At 42.9% G+C, this 14,863-nt stretch overlaps 1 protein-coding gene across 2 annotated transcripts in view; it reads right to left on the bottom strand.

Annotated features, from left to right (window-relative positions):
- LOC126190815 (interleukin-1 receptor-associated kinase 1-like) overlaps positions 1-14,863 on the bottom strand; it is a 177,500-nt gene that overhangs the window by 109,927 nt on the left and 52,710 nt on the right. For both annotated transcript variants that reach the window (XM_049931380.1, XM_049931381.1), the window contains exon 3: positions 6,826-6,956. In XM_049931380.1, the coding sequence (XP_049787337.1) occupies positions 6,826-6,956 (131 nt within the window). The remainder of the gene's footprint in view (positions 1-6,825; positions 6,957-14,863) is intronic.

Raw genomic sequence — 14,863 nt, 5'->3', positions numbered from 1 at the left:
TTCCTTTACTGCTTGCTCAATATACAGATTGAATAACATCGGGGAGAGGCTACAACCCTGTCTCACTCCCTTCCCAACCACTGCTTCCCTTTCATGTCCCTCCACTCTTGTAACTGCCATCTGGTTTCTGTACAAATTGTAAATAGCCTTTCGCTCCCTGTATTTTACCCCTGCCACCTTCAGAATTTGAAAGAGATCATTCCAGTCATAAAATACTTAAAATGCTGAAATACTACTGGACTCTGGCATGACTGGCTAAACAAACATCACATGCACAACTGGCTTTGTTTTTCCCAATAGCAGGAAAATTTGCTGCACAAGATTATGCCATGGAACACTACTGAGAGAATGTATCCAAAGTATTTGATCAGTACCCCCATTAAGTCAACAGACTGAGACAGATTTCTAAGTGAAAAGCAAGTAGAACTTATGCATGTCCTAGAACCATCTCAGTTTGTTATCCATCTGGATGCCCACAAACTTTACACATTAAGCCTCCTTCAATGTATATACCCATTGAGCCCTACTTTTAGTACCTGTATGTCACTAACAACAGCAACACCTGTTAATCCAGTTGTTACAGATGCAAATGCCATCAGCTGTTCATCTGACCCCATTATGATCACTGCTTCCATCATTACAGGAAGCAAAGGAAGATTGCAGCAGCTACCAATGCTATCTGAACCTGCACATCCAGGTATGTAATGTAACTTATCCAGTATGCAATACACATTCATGCTGTCATCTAGTATCAGAATCTGTTAATTCATACACAAGCTAAACCCACTCGCTGGTCCCAATAACTCGGCAATATGAAATCTGTAGTCATTCTCTAAACATTTCAGTGGAGCTCACTTAAACGTTTTTCAGCATCACATGCACCATACTTAATCCTATAGTGCTTGGGTCACAGAGTTTGATCACGGGCTTTGATCATGTGGCAATGGTAGCTGTTACAGTTACATTTCACCTCAGAAAGTAGTGAATCAGAAACATGCATATGAGTTACTCTGCTGCTGAGTGGTGCTCCATCTAAATGAGTAGTTCTTCAATGGTTTTCAATGGGTTGAACTCGAGGAGATGGGGACTGAATCGACCAGAGGAGCAGAGTTAACTTTCACTTTATCCTCCTTGTCTCAGTGAGGTTTTTATTTCTGTGAGGATTTACCGGCCTTTACTTCTGGGACAGTAAGGACCATTTGTTTCTATGACATGCAGTCTGTGGCTCTGTCAGCCATTGGTTGGTGGTAGACTGTTGGTATGTTTTGTCCTGGGAGAAGGGCACCTTGGCAGGTGTCCTCTTCCCTGGTGATGTCAGAGGAGGATGAGGCATCTCCGGCTGCACCGATGGGGTGGTAATCACTGGTGCTGTAGGTGTGACAGTTGAGGGAGTTGGTGCACCCTCCACTGAATGATAATTGACATATCTGGGACCAGCAGTTACTGTCCGACAATTGTCGTCATGCTAGGTGTGACTTTTGACACACTGTTTGCAAAGTTTGAGCTCATACTGGTCAGATGGAGACATTCAGACTTTTCTCAGCTTCTTAATAAGACAGGCAATAGAATGTTTTATATTCCTGGATTTTCTTCTCCTCCTCGAAAACTGAACACATCAGCAAAAGAGGGAGAAGGTGTTGTAAGTGGTTTAACACTTGTGGGGAGGTTTTCACAAGGACTGCTGTCATGTGTTGGTTGGTTGGTTGATTTGGGAGTTCAAAGGAACCATCCTGGCATTTGCCTGAAGTGATTTAGGGAAATCACAGAAAGTCGTGTTGTTCCGCCACCCGTTTCACAAGTAATGTCATTAGTACAACAGGACGACATGTGCACAAACCTCTATCTCACAGGAGCACGAAAACAGGTTTTACATGACACCTAAAAACCACTACCTTAACTTTCTCTGGTAAAACATATCTGCTGAAGGCTAGGATGAAAGATCCAGTGTCCAGCCTACTGTCCTTAGGTCCTCTGGATACAACGGATTCCACACTGCTCTGGGTAAGCAAGATTCTTCTTCTGTTTGTAGTGAAAGGTCCTGATTGAAGATGACACCTTAAATCCTGTCGAGTTTGTTATGAGGAGAAATGGTAACCGGTATTATCCCTGAGCTTGTCACAGGCCTGAAGTGCCTGCGATTGGTTAGCATATAATGCTTTGGTCAGCAAACATTCATTTCACATATTATCTATTGCTGTGACTTCTCTGAACAGATCCTGAATATATTTAATGAAAAACAATGGCTTTAGTGTTGCAAAAGATTTCCTGTCAGTTCTGGGACATACCACGAGATGAGTGTATTGTCCACCTCAATTTCTCCTTGACTGAATCTCAACCTATGGCATGGCCAGAGACATAAACACTATGTGGTTGTAAGTCTCTGTGTCAGAATCTTGCGTTCTGTCTGCTGAGGTGGCAGTGTTGCCATTGCCACCAGTCTGGATGAGTTTGACCCATTTCACTGCAGATGAATGAGTTTGACCCGCTTCATTGCAGATCTTGCACAATGGTGCCACTCACTCCAACTGGGAACACTCAGCACCAGTGCCACCCCACCAAGGCAAAGGTTCCCTGGCACTGTATCAATTGTCCAGAGCCCCAGATTTGACAAGCACCTACTTCTTGCCATTCATGGGGAGGTAACAGCTCAGATTTCAGCAGTGCAGTCCCTGTGTAGTCAGGAGGCTACAGCCAAGAGGGTATATGATGGACCACCCCCCTCCCTCCCACAATAAAGGATAACTACCGCACTCTGTTTCAGATGTGAAAATAAATCCTCTCTAATAGTAAGTGCAGAAGGTCACAGTGCATGGTGGATATATTATGTGCCATGTAAGATGTCCTCCCCCAAATAGTGTGCCCTACTGTGAAATTTAGAACAGTGGTGGTTGAACCCTAAGAGGGGACCATAAGTAATTATGCCAAAAATTTGAAGGAAAGGTGAAATGAACACAAACTTATGCTGGTCCTAATAATGGCCCAGTCATCAATGTTAAGCTTCACTAGGTATACAACAAAACTCCTCTCAGTCGCCTCTTACAACAGGCAAGGAATAACCAGGATCTATTCTAGTTCCTGATACCGTAGGAGGCTCCAACATCCTGATGCTGATTATATCATTAAATATTTAATAACAGTACTTTAATTTGACAATGACAGGAACCTGATCTTCAACTAGCTGTCAACGGGGGGCCTTTTTTTATATTTTGTAGAAATACTGCTTCATTCACTATTAGCTTTAGTTTGACTTGTAAAATGTCCACAGATCATTACAAATATTCATAACTCCACTGTTGGTCTGTCTGTCAGTATTTCTACTTCATTCTGTTACCCCTCTCTCACATCACTGAAAGGAGAAATTTGTGCTTGTGTTCACTACCTATTATTTTCTATTTATTTTTCTTGTTTTCCTGATGAAGAAGCAATTGTTTTGAAAAATGTGCTGCTTCAAGTGTCATTGTTTGCATTTGTAGCTCTTCATGTCTCAGCAATTGCTACAATGGCATGCCTATCTCGAATTAGTTAGTATTAACCTCTCTTTTCTTTTGACAATCCAAAGCTAAATCCTAGACTTTCAATTGTCATCAGACAACAGGAGGGCATAAGAAAACAGATCTGTTTATTGGTACTGTATAATGAAGTAACTCAGTATAAATCACAACATTGGATAAGGACAGACTTAGGGTAAAGTTTTTGAATTGGACTATACTGACCAAATAAAGTTATGCATCTTAAGAAGCTATAATAATTTATTTTAATTTATTTACATTGACGTCTTGATTTTCTGGGAAAGATTTTCTAGTAACAAAAGAAAAGGAAAGGACAGAACAGCAACTGTAGAGAGCAGCAGGTGGTGCAAGAGAACTAGAGTGACCAGAAAATCAAACTATAACAACATTCTTCCCACTTGAGCCACACAACAGATAAAAATGGACTGCAACCAATCTCCTTGAATAATAAGAAACAATGAAAGGTTTCGATGCACGGAAAATCATAATCCAAGAAGAACAAATTTACAATAGCAAATCATTGGCAATTTTTGTTCTAGGAATAGTTTAAAGGCATAATCCAACATAATGACACATCAGCCTAATACATCTCCTCCGCAAGAAGACATTGCAAGTTTGTCAGATATGAATACTGTAAGAGATAGTCTTGCATGAAGTGACATAATAATTATATAATTATCCCACAGCACATGCCTAATTGCTAAGGAGGGGGTAGTCAAGATGCAAGTCATTGCAGATAGAGCACTAAACTACTGGGTTATGAGAAGGGGAAGAAAATTGATTGTGACCATGTTCATGAAGCCATCCCAGAATTTATCTGGAATGATTAAAAACAGAAAAGCTCTGCTAAAAGAGATAAATTTCACAATAACATCGTCACGAAATTGATTTGGTTCGTCCCTTGGTGTTTCTACCTGACTTCTCATTAAAGTTTTAGTTTTTATGCTTCTCTTTGCTTCATTTTTGAACAGATTTTCATTCGAAATTTTTGAGTAACTTTGAGCTACCCATGTTACATGGTGATTAATCATTTGAACGAATTGCAACTGTGATGCTCCAAATAACAGCTACAGGCTCCTCTGACTAGTTGGAGCAATGACAGGAGGTACCAGGCACAAGTTACTCATCTTTTTGGCATCAACGATTGCCTCATGACTTGCTAATGCCTTAATGCAGGTTTCATTCCACCCTTAGTTTTTTAGTTATCAACCTGTGAGTGGTGAACACTTAATATATTGTTGCTTGTTATTCAGACTGTCTTAGGTGCCACATGATATTTTAACCAGTGTGGTAAGTAGGTAACAGTGATCTGTTCTTGATAACCAGTTAGAAAAAAAGTCAAGATCATAAATAAGTGAGATATTCTGTGATCTTGAGTTTTCTTAAAACAAAAATGAGCCACATAATATGCAACAATGGAAAATCCAGAATGGAATGTACCAATATTTCAGCAGCTTCTAGCAGATGTTTGGTTAGATAGTAAGGAAGTTACACGTTTGAAACTGCCTCACCCACCTGTCCACCTGTAGCCTTCTCAGCAAAGCTAGGTCATGTACAGGTACATGTCTGTTGTCACGACCTGAAAAAATGTTGATACTGAAGTATTTGGGCAGCTTTACTTAGCTTCCCATATTTGTTTTTCATCTATGGCATCAGCGAAACAATTAGTGCTTGTAAATTTCTGAATCACCATCACTGTTGTCCTTGGTACCAAAAAACTGAAGCAGCCACCTTAGACAGCTTTGCTATGTTTTGATCACCATTACATATCTGCCTGAAGTGGTCCGAGTTCATTTTGATTATCAGCCTGAAAAATTTACACAGGAGCTGTAGTTCTAGTAGTTACAAGTGTCTCCCATCACTTCAGTTGTATTTGATCGGAGAGTTGCAAATTAGCAGGGCTGAAGGTTAGCACTAATTAAACAGATAACTAATATCTGTAATATTTGCCCCCCCCCCCCCTCCCTGCACCCATCCTCTACCACCGACAATGAGCTCAAAACCACTTCAGGAAGAAAATTCTAGCCAACAGAAGCTTTGTTGCACACTTATGCATGGAGAAAGTTTGCAAAATAAGGCAGAATTTAATGACAACACATTTGGATTATTAGTGTATAAAATGAAATTTTAAAAAATTGAAATTAAAGTCACATATCACTAAAACAGTAACAAAACTTGATATTACTTTTCACAACAACAAAATGTTTAACAACAGGATATGCTCACATTTAGATGTCGCACATAGTTGGGACTGAGATAGCATAGTCTGTAGTAGAGACGTGAGGAAACCTAATGCCGATACAACACGTAACATACCAGTACCAGGACACCATCACTAAACATGTCTATTCCCTCAATGTTTCTGTGACTGCACTGCCTACCACTTTCTCACCATGCATGTGTCATAAAAACCATTTTGCACACTACAACAGAATTCATTGATGAAGAGCACATTCCTACAAAGAGCAAATGGTCTTGCCTTGCTGCTTTCGAGATACTTAAAAGCTCTGCAGACAACTATCTATTACACAATTTCATTGTGACATCAACTCCAGATAACAGTCCTGTTGCCGAAAGATTAGTCTTGGTCATGAAAAACATTCCTGTCTCTCAGAACCATCAACAAAGCCATGAAATGACACTTTGTGACGTACTTATTGCTGCTGAGACTGCAGTCTACATCTGAGCTGCTTCGAAGCATCTGCTGATTCTACCCTGAAAAATATAGCCAATAATGCATTTTTGTGGCAGTGATTATACATTGTGATCTTGAGTAAGTAAGTTCATCAATATACTATACTCTCCTGACTGCAGCTTTAGCTCTAAAAACACTGATTTTCATTGTCCTTCAATCAGCTGCCTAATCAAAGCAAATGATGCTTCTTTCCTATACAGGAGAGACAAGTTCAGTTGAGAATGACTGTTCACTTTTTCTATTTTCCTCATCATGCTTCACTTCTGGGCACTAGTGCAGTTCCCTTGACAGGTGATGGACAAGGAAGAAGAGGAAAGGACAAAATGTACACCAGTAGGAGAGTAGGAAAAGTGACTCAATATCCTAGACCACTAAAAATAAATTCAGTTATAGAAATAAACTTTTAACAAGTTACTGGAAAACTATGTAGAAACCACAGGATGAAAATGCAAATAAAATATGTAGAAAACCAAATTTCACAGTAGAACTCTATTTCATTTCTTTTGTTTCATAATTTATTTACAAAGAAAGATTACATGAAATCAACATAGCCCAGCAACAAAAAATGATAAAACAATTTTTAACAACACTTATAAAAAAACAAATAAATCCTTAACTCACAGGAACAACAGAAGGTGATAAGACTGGCACATTTGATTTATTGTTTTTTAATTCCTCCAAGTACTTGGCACGTTCAGTTAAGTCCAGAAACTGCTCTCCTTCATATATAAAGTGATGGTACTGTGGATCAACTGTCACAAAAAAGTAAACACTTGTTACATGTATGTAAATGAAATCACATGTTGCACAATATACCACAATTTCTTAACTTAATTAAAAATTAACGATTCATCGTGCTCCATTATTCAGCACACCAAAAATGGTCGTAAGACCTTCTGCTGAAGCACTCAGGTGTTGTGTAGGATAGAGTCATAAAACTGGATTTTGATTAAGTACCTTTTCACCACCTTCAAAAGACAATGTTGGCTACTGATGGAAGACATATACTGAATTTTGAGTCTTCCATCAATACGGACATCACCACCTGAAGGACAGTCTACACCTTAGTTTTTACAGCACCATCAGAAAAACATTTGAGAGCCTTATCAAAATTTAAATTGGTGAAAGCTTTATAGAACACACTTCACATATCTGACAGGACAGGCCATGACGTTCTTACTTGTACCCTAAGCCATACATATTAAGAGCTTTTCCTACACAATAAAACTAACTTCACAAATTTTTAAATAAATAAAAATTTAAAGGATTCACTAAAATAACAAAAGGCACTCAGTAAGCTTGTTATGGCAAACAGGCTTTGATATACAGTCTGTTAGTTTTTCATCTTATTTCACCTTTATTCATTATACGGTTTATAGTTTCCATACTGGGTAACAAGTGCTTTAGTGATTTTCAGGATGTGATTATATAACAGCTGCAGTTCTCATAATGGAATGCTACAGTACCTCTCTGAAGCACTAAACATTTTCTTAAGTGGATGTTATCCTTCTGGTGGAATATTGTTCTTGAATAATTAAAGGTGCTATCCATGTCTGCACTTAATGGTCTCAGTCAAGTCTCACAACCTGTGACATCTTGGTTTTACTATTGTAAGGACACCATTAAATGAAGCCACTCCCAAGTTGTGTCTACTGTTATTTAATGATATTACCTACCAAACAATAGCCCTGTCAAACACATGATAAGCTAACTATATGTTCTAAGCAAGGTCAAGGTGCAAATCATGTTCAAATGGTAGTGGAAGAATTTATATTCTCCATAAGTTAGAATGACCTTAGACACTGCACATCAGGACAGTCTACAACCAGACACAAAAACACTACTTCCATAAGTGGTACAATGATTTAAGTCAAAACATTCACCAATTCACCAACATTTCGCCTGTTTCATACATCTTGCTCACCAGATGGTAGAGTTTTGTCAGGACTGGCTCTCCCACGGCCGTCAGTAGTTCCAATGGAATGTTGTCTACTCCAGGGGCCTTGTTTCGACTCAGGTCTTTCAGTGCTCTGTCAAACTCTTCACGCAGTATCGTATCTCCCATTTCGTCTTCAACTACATCCTCTTCCATTTCCATAATATTGTCCTCAATTTCATCGCCCTTGTATAGACCCTCTATATACTCCTTCCACCTTTCTGCTTTCCCTTCTTTGCTTAGAACTGGGTTTCCATCTGAGCTCTTGATGTTCATACAAGTGGTTCTCTTATCTCCAAAGGTCTCTTTAATTTTCCTGTAGGCAGTATCTATCTTACCCCTAGTGAGATAAGCCTCTACATCCTTACATTTGTCCTCTAGCCATCCCTGCTTAGCCATTTTGCACTTCCTGTCGATCTCATTTTTGAGACGTTTGTATTCCTTTTTGCCTGCTTCACTTACTGCATTTTTATATTTTCTCCTTTCATCAATTAAATTCAATATTTCTTCTGTTACCCAAGGATTTCTACTAGCCCTCGTCTTTTTACCTGCTTGATCCTCTGCTGCCTTCACTACTTCATCCCTCAAAGCTACCCACTCTTCTTCTACTGTATTTCTTTCCCCCATTCCTGTCAATTGTTCCCTTATGCTCTCCCTGAAACTCTGTACAACCTCTGGTTCTTTCAGTTTATCCAGGTCCCATCTCCTTAAATTACCACCTTTTTGCAGTTTCTTCAGTTTTAATCTACAGGTCATAACCAACAGATTGTGGTCAGAGTCCACATCTGCCCCTGGAAATGTCTTACAATTTAAAACCTGGTTCCTAAATCTCTGTCTTACCATTATATAATCTATCTGATACCTTTTAGTATCTCCAGGGTACTTCCATGTATACAACCTTCTATCATGATTCTTAAACCAAGTGTTAGCTATGATTAAATTGTGCTCTGTGCAAAATTCTACCAGGCGGCTCCCTCTTTCATTTCTTAGCCCCAATCAATATTCACCTACTACGTTTCCTTCTCTCCCTTTTCCTACACTCGAATTCCAGTCACCCATGACTATTAAATTTTCGTCTCCCTTCACTATCTGAATAATTTCTTTTATTTCATCATACATTTCTTCAATTTCTTCGTCATCTGCAGAGCTAGTTGGCATATAAACTTGTACTACCTAAGTAGGTGTGGGCTTCGTATCTATCTTGGCCACAATAATGTGTTCACTATGCTGTTTGTAGTAGCTTACCTGCATTCCTATTTTCCTATTCATTATTAAACCTACTCCTGCATTACCCCTATTTGACTTTGTGTTTATAACCCTGTAGTCACCTGACCAGAAGTCTTGTTCCTCCTGCCACCGAACTTCACTAATTCCCACTATATCTAACTTTAACCTATCCATTTCCCTTTTTAAATTTTCTAACCTACCTGCCCGATTAAGGGATCTGACATTCCACGCTCCGATCCGTAGCACGCCAGTTTTCTTTCTCCTGATAACGACATCCTCTTGAGTAGTCCCCGCCTGGAGATCCGAATGGGGGACTATTTTACCTCTGGAATATTTTACCCAAGAGGACGCCATCATCATTTAACCATACAGTAAAGCTGCATGCCCTCGGGAAAAATTACGGCTGCAGTTTCCCCTTGCTTTCAGCCGTTCGCAGTACCAGCACAGCAAGGCCGTTTTGGTTATTGTTGCAAGGCCAGATCAGTCAATCATCCAGACTCTTGCCCTTGCAACTACTGAAAAGGCTGCTGCCCCTCTTCAGGAACCACACGTTTGTCTGGCCTCTCAACAGATACCCCTCCGTTGTGGTTGTACCTACGGTACGGCTATCTGTATCGCTGAGGCACGCAAGCCTCCCCACCAACGGCAAGGTCCATGACCAGAATAAGCTATTTTGGTGCAAATACTGCCAAGTGCTCTCATACCAGACTTCATCATTGTGTCCAGCAAGAGGATAGTCCTACACTATGAAGATGAAATGTATTCCTCCCCGAGCCTATTTAATACACCAAGGAGACAAGATCAGCTACGACTGCTGTAGATGAAATTACAGCATAAAAAAGGGGTTAACAAAGCTGTTTCAAATGACTGCACTAATTCATATTTAGGTGAACAGTTTTTGTGGTGAAAGGTAAACATTGACTGATTAGCTGGTTGGTTGGTTGGCTGGTTTAAAAGAGGGAGAAAGGGACCAAACTATGAGGTCATCAGTCCCTTGTTCCGAATAAAACAATGCCACAAGTGTGAGAATAAAACAAAAGAGACTGACAACTCAAAACGGAATGAAAGGAAAAATCACAAGAACGATGAAGGGCAACAAACATATAAATGGACAAAAGAGGACAAGAGAACCACAGAAATGCAAGAAACAGGAGGCAGAGATTATAACAGCAAAGCAGACTACCATGGCTGGCTGACCATGAGAATAAGAAAGGAGAAGCCAGCCACTCTGCAACACATTAAAACCTCCACCCTAGAAGCTCTAGTGTGGAGGACACAGAGGAACAAAGTAAATGCGCTAAAACTTAGATCAAATGATAAAACCCACCCTTACAAATAAAACGCAAAACTAAATCAGCCGATATGGCGTTGTGAGATAAAATTAGTGTTAACGTGTCTGAAAACCCAAAATTTCGTCACTGGGCATTCAAAGTGGGACAGTGCATCAGAATACGGGCCACTGTCAACTGGGCACCACACCAACACTCAGGCTGGTCTTCATGCCGCAGGAGGTAACCATGGTCACCAAAGCGTGGACAATGCGGAGCTGGCAGAGGACAGCCAATTCCCTGTGAGAGTCCCGCATGGGAGTCTTCCACACATCCGTAGCCTCCTTAATGACATGCAGTTTGTTGTGTGTACTGTTATGCCATTTCGTTTCGCACAGCCAAAAAACCCTACACAGATCAGGTTCAGAGATGCCCATTTCCAGAAGCGGTTTCCATATAGCCTGTTTGGCCAGCCTGTTGGCAAGTTCGTTGACCAGGATGTCGACATGTCCTGGAGTCCTCACAAACACTACTGAATGATGGGACTGGCCCAGGGCATAGATTGGACCCCTGGATGGATGCTACCAAAGGATGGTGAGGGTAGCACTGGTCGATAGCTTGTAGGCTGCTCAAGGGGTCAGTACACTGAAGAAATAATTCGCCAGGGCATGAACGGATATACTGAAGTGCAGAGGAGATGGCCACCAGCTCTGCTGTGAATACACTGCAGCCATTGGGCAAGGAATGCTGTTCAAAATGACCTCTGTGGGCGTAGGAGAGCCAACATGACCATCAGCCATCGCACCATGGGTGTAAATCACTTCAGAGCCCTGGAACACGTCAAGAATCGAGAGGAACTGACAGCTGAGAGCGACAGGAGTAACTGAGTCCTTAGGGTCATGCGAAAGGTCCAGACAAATCTGCGGCCTAGGTGTACACCATGGAGGTGTATGCAGACAGACCTAGATGGGAGGTGGTAAAGGGAAGGACCCAAGTTCACACAGAAGGGATTGCATGTGAACCGCAATCATTAGCCTTGACCTGGGCCACCGATGTGGGAGATGAGCTGCTGTGGGTGGAAAAAGGAGGTGGTAATTCGGACGCTCAGGAGAACTACGAATGTGTGCGAGCAGTTGTGCACGTCGGATATGCAATGGAAGGACTCCAGCCTCCACCAGGACACTAGTCACCAGACTCATTCTAAAAGCTACCATCGCAAGGTCAACACCACAGTGGTGCACTGGGTCGACTAAATGCAATGCTGAGGGCTCCGCCAAACCATAAACCAGACTCCCACAGTCAAGGCGGAATTGAACAAGGGCTTTTTAGAGCTACAGCAGAGTAGAGTGATCTGCATCCCAGTTGGTGGTTGCTCAGGCTGCGGAGGGCCTTGAGGTGTTGCCAGCACTTCCGCTTAAGCTGATGAAGGTGAGGTAGCCAAGTCAATCAGGCATCGAAAACCAGTCCTAAGAATCGATATGTCTCCACTACAGTGAGTGGATCGTCATGAAGGTAAAGTTCTGGTTCCGGATGAATGGTATGACGCCGACAGAAGTGCAGCCCATGACTGCGTCTTGTGGATGGCTCCCTGTAGGCACCGGTCAGCAACACCATACTTGTGGAGCAGAAGTAGTCTGCATACAGAGAGGGTGAGACAGACGGCCCTACAGCTGCTGCTAGACCGTTAATGGCCACTCAATACAGAGCCCTGTGGGACCCTATTCTCCTGGGTATGGGGGCAACTATGGGAGGCACCAACTTGGGCACAGAAAGTACGGAGCGACAGGAAATTCTGGATAAAAAATGGAAGTGAGCCTTTGAGACCCCACCTGTATAATTTGGCAAGAATATGATGTCGCCAGGTGATGTCATACACTTTGCGTAGATAAAAAAAGACGGCAAGAAGGTGTTGGCATCTGGTAAAGGCTGTCCGGATGGCAGACTCGAGGGACACAAGATTATCAGTGGTAGAGCACCCCTGGCGGAAGCCGCCCCGACATTGAGCCAGTAGGCCACATGACTTCAGGACCCAACCCAACCGCCGACACACCATATGTTCCAGTAGCTTCCAAAGAACGTTGGTGAGGCTGATGGGCCGATAGCTATCTACATCAAGCGGGTTTTTACCGGGTTTTGGCACTGGAACAATGGTGCTCTCTTGCCATTGCAATGGAAAGATCCCATCGCACCAGACCCAGTAGAATATGACGAGGAGATGGTGCTTCTAGTCAGACAAGAGATGTTTAATCATCTGACTGTGGATTCGATCCGGCCCAGGTGCTGTGTCAAGGCAATGTGCAAGTGCACTGAGGAGCTCCATAAATGGGGCGTTATAGGGTTCACTGTGGCGTGTAGTGAACGAGAGGACTTTCCTTTCCATCCACCGTTTGAGGGTGCAAAAGGCTGGGAAAGTAGTTCTCTGATGCAGAGGCTCGAGCATAGTGCTCAGCAAAGTGCTCGGTGATCGCGTTTGTGTTGGTACATAGCACGCCACTGATGGTAACGCCAGGGACACCTGTTGGGATCTGGTACCCAAAAAGACATCTGATCTTCATCCAGACACCCAATGGTCGACACCTACCTCTCCCAACACTCCTGTTTCCGTCATTTTATGAGCTGGCATACATGGGCACGGAGCCGCTTAAAGGCTATCAGATGCTCCAGGGAAGGGTGCCGCTTATGTCGCTGTAGAGCTCGCCAACGCGCTGTTATTGCCTCAGTGACATCCGGTGACCACCAAGGGACTGTCTTTCGTCAGGGGCACCCTAAAGAGTGAGGGACTGCATTTTCTGCCACAGAAACGATTGTGGTAGTCACCTGCTCAAACATCACATCGATGTTACCATCTGGGGGAGAGCCAACGGTGACATCAACGTCAAAGTTTCCCAGTCAACCTTGTTTAAAGCACATCTGGGCAGGTGTCCATGGGCCTGATGCCTGGACAGTGACAGGAAGATAAGAAAGTGGTCACTAACACACAGGTCATCATGTGCTCTCCAGCGGATAGATGGGAGAAGTCCTGGGCTGCAAATTAATAAATCAATGGCCAAGTAACTACTTCAAGCCACATTGAAATGTGTGGTGGCCCCAGTATTTAAGTGGCAGAGGTCGAACTGAGACAGTGAAGTTTCAACATCTCTGTCTTGGTCAGTAAGCACTGTGTCACCCCACAAGGGGTTATGGGTGTTAAAATCTCACAAAAGTTGGAAAGGTTTAGGAAGTTGATCAATCAGTGCAGCTAATACATTCAGAGGTACTGCACCATCTGGAGGAAGATATAAATTGCAGACAGTTATTTCCTGTGTCATCCGTATTCTGACAGCCACAGTTTCAAGAGGGGTTTGAAGGGGCACAGTTTCACTACAGACTGAGTTTAGGACATAAACGCAGACTCCACCTGACACTTGATTATAGTTGCTACGGTTCCTGTAATATCCCTTATAGCTGTGGAGGGCAGGGGTCCGCATTGCTGGGAACCAAGTTTCCTGGAGGGCAATGCAGAAAGCAGGTGTAAAGCTTAACAGTTGCCATAGCTCAGCCAGGCAGTGGAAAAAAACTGCCGCAATTCCACTGGAGGATGATGTCATCGTGGGACTGGGAAGGCACGGAACATTCAATGGGGCAGTTTACACCTCAGAGTCACCTGCTGCCACTGACTTTTCTACCTGAGCAGTCTATATCCATTGTCTCTGAGGGTCCGGCGAGATCCAGGTCCTCAGCGGACGCCAGAATCTCCACCACATTCTCAGACGCAGAGCTTGTAGGTAGCGGTGGTGTGGGTGCCACTGCAAATTCCTTGTTCTTGGGAGTCTTCTTTTTCAATTTCTTGCACTGTTCCTTGGGTTTCCCTGGCTGCAAGGACTTCATTAAATCGGTCTCCGGGACTGAGGATGAGCATGAAGCCCTACAACCAGCTGCTTTTGGGCTCTTCAGCCACTGGCAGGTGTCATCTTTCCCACTAGCGGAAACCTGAGAAGGGAGTGACCCAAAGCACCCCTTCCTAGCAAGAGGAGCCGAAGAAGTCACACGCTTCTCTGGTTCAGAAGTGGGGACTGAAATCCACGATGGTTGGGGTGGTGTTACTCCCCAAGAAGGTTGTGTGGGAGCAACAGGGAGGGAAGTGCACCCCCACCATCAAGGGGGCAGGTGTAGTCTCCCGGTTCTGAGAGGCAACAGGAACTCGAGGAACTGATGGGGCGACAACTGTATTCTTAGTGGTGGCATAGGA

Source organism: Schistocerca cancellata, chromosome 6 (genome assembly GCF_023864275.1).
Source record: "Schistocerca cancellata isolate TAMUIC-IGC-003103 chromosome 6, iqSchCanc2.1, whole genome shotgun sequence".
Lineage (NCBI taxonomy): Eukaryota > Metazoa > Arthropoda > Insecta > Orthoptera > Acrididae > Schistocerca > Schistocerca cancellata.
The sequence above is the reverse complement of the archived record's forward strand: the minus strand, read 5'-3'. Positions and strand labels throughout refer to the sequence as shown.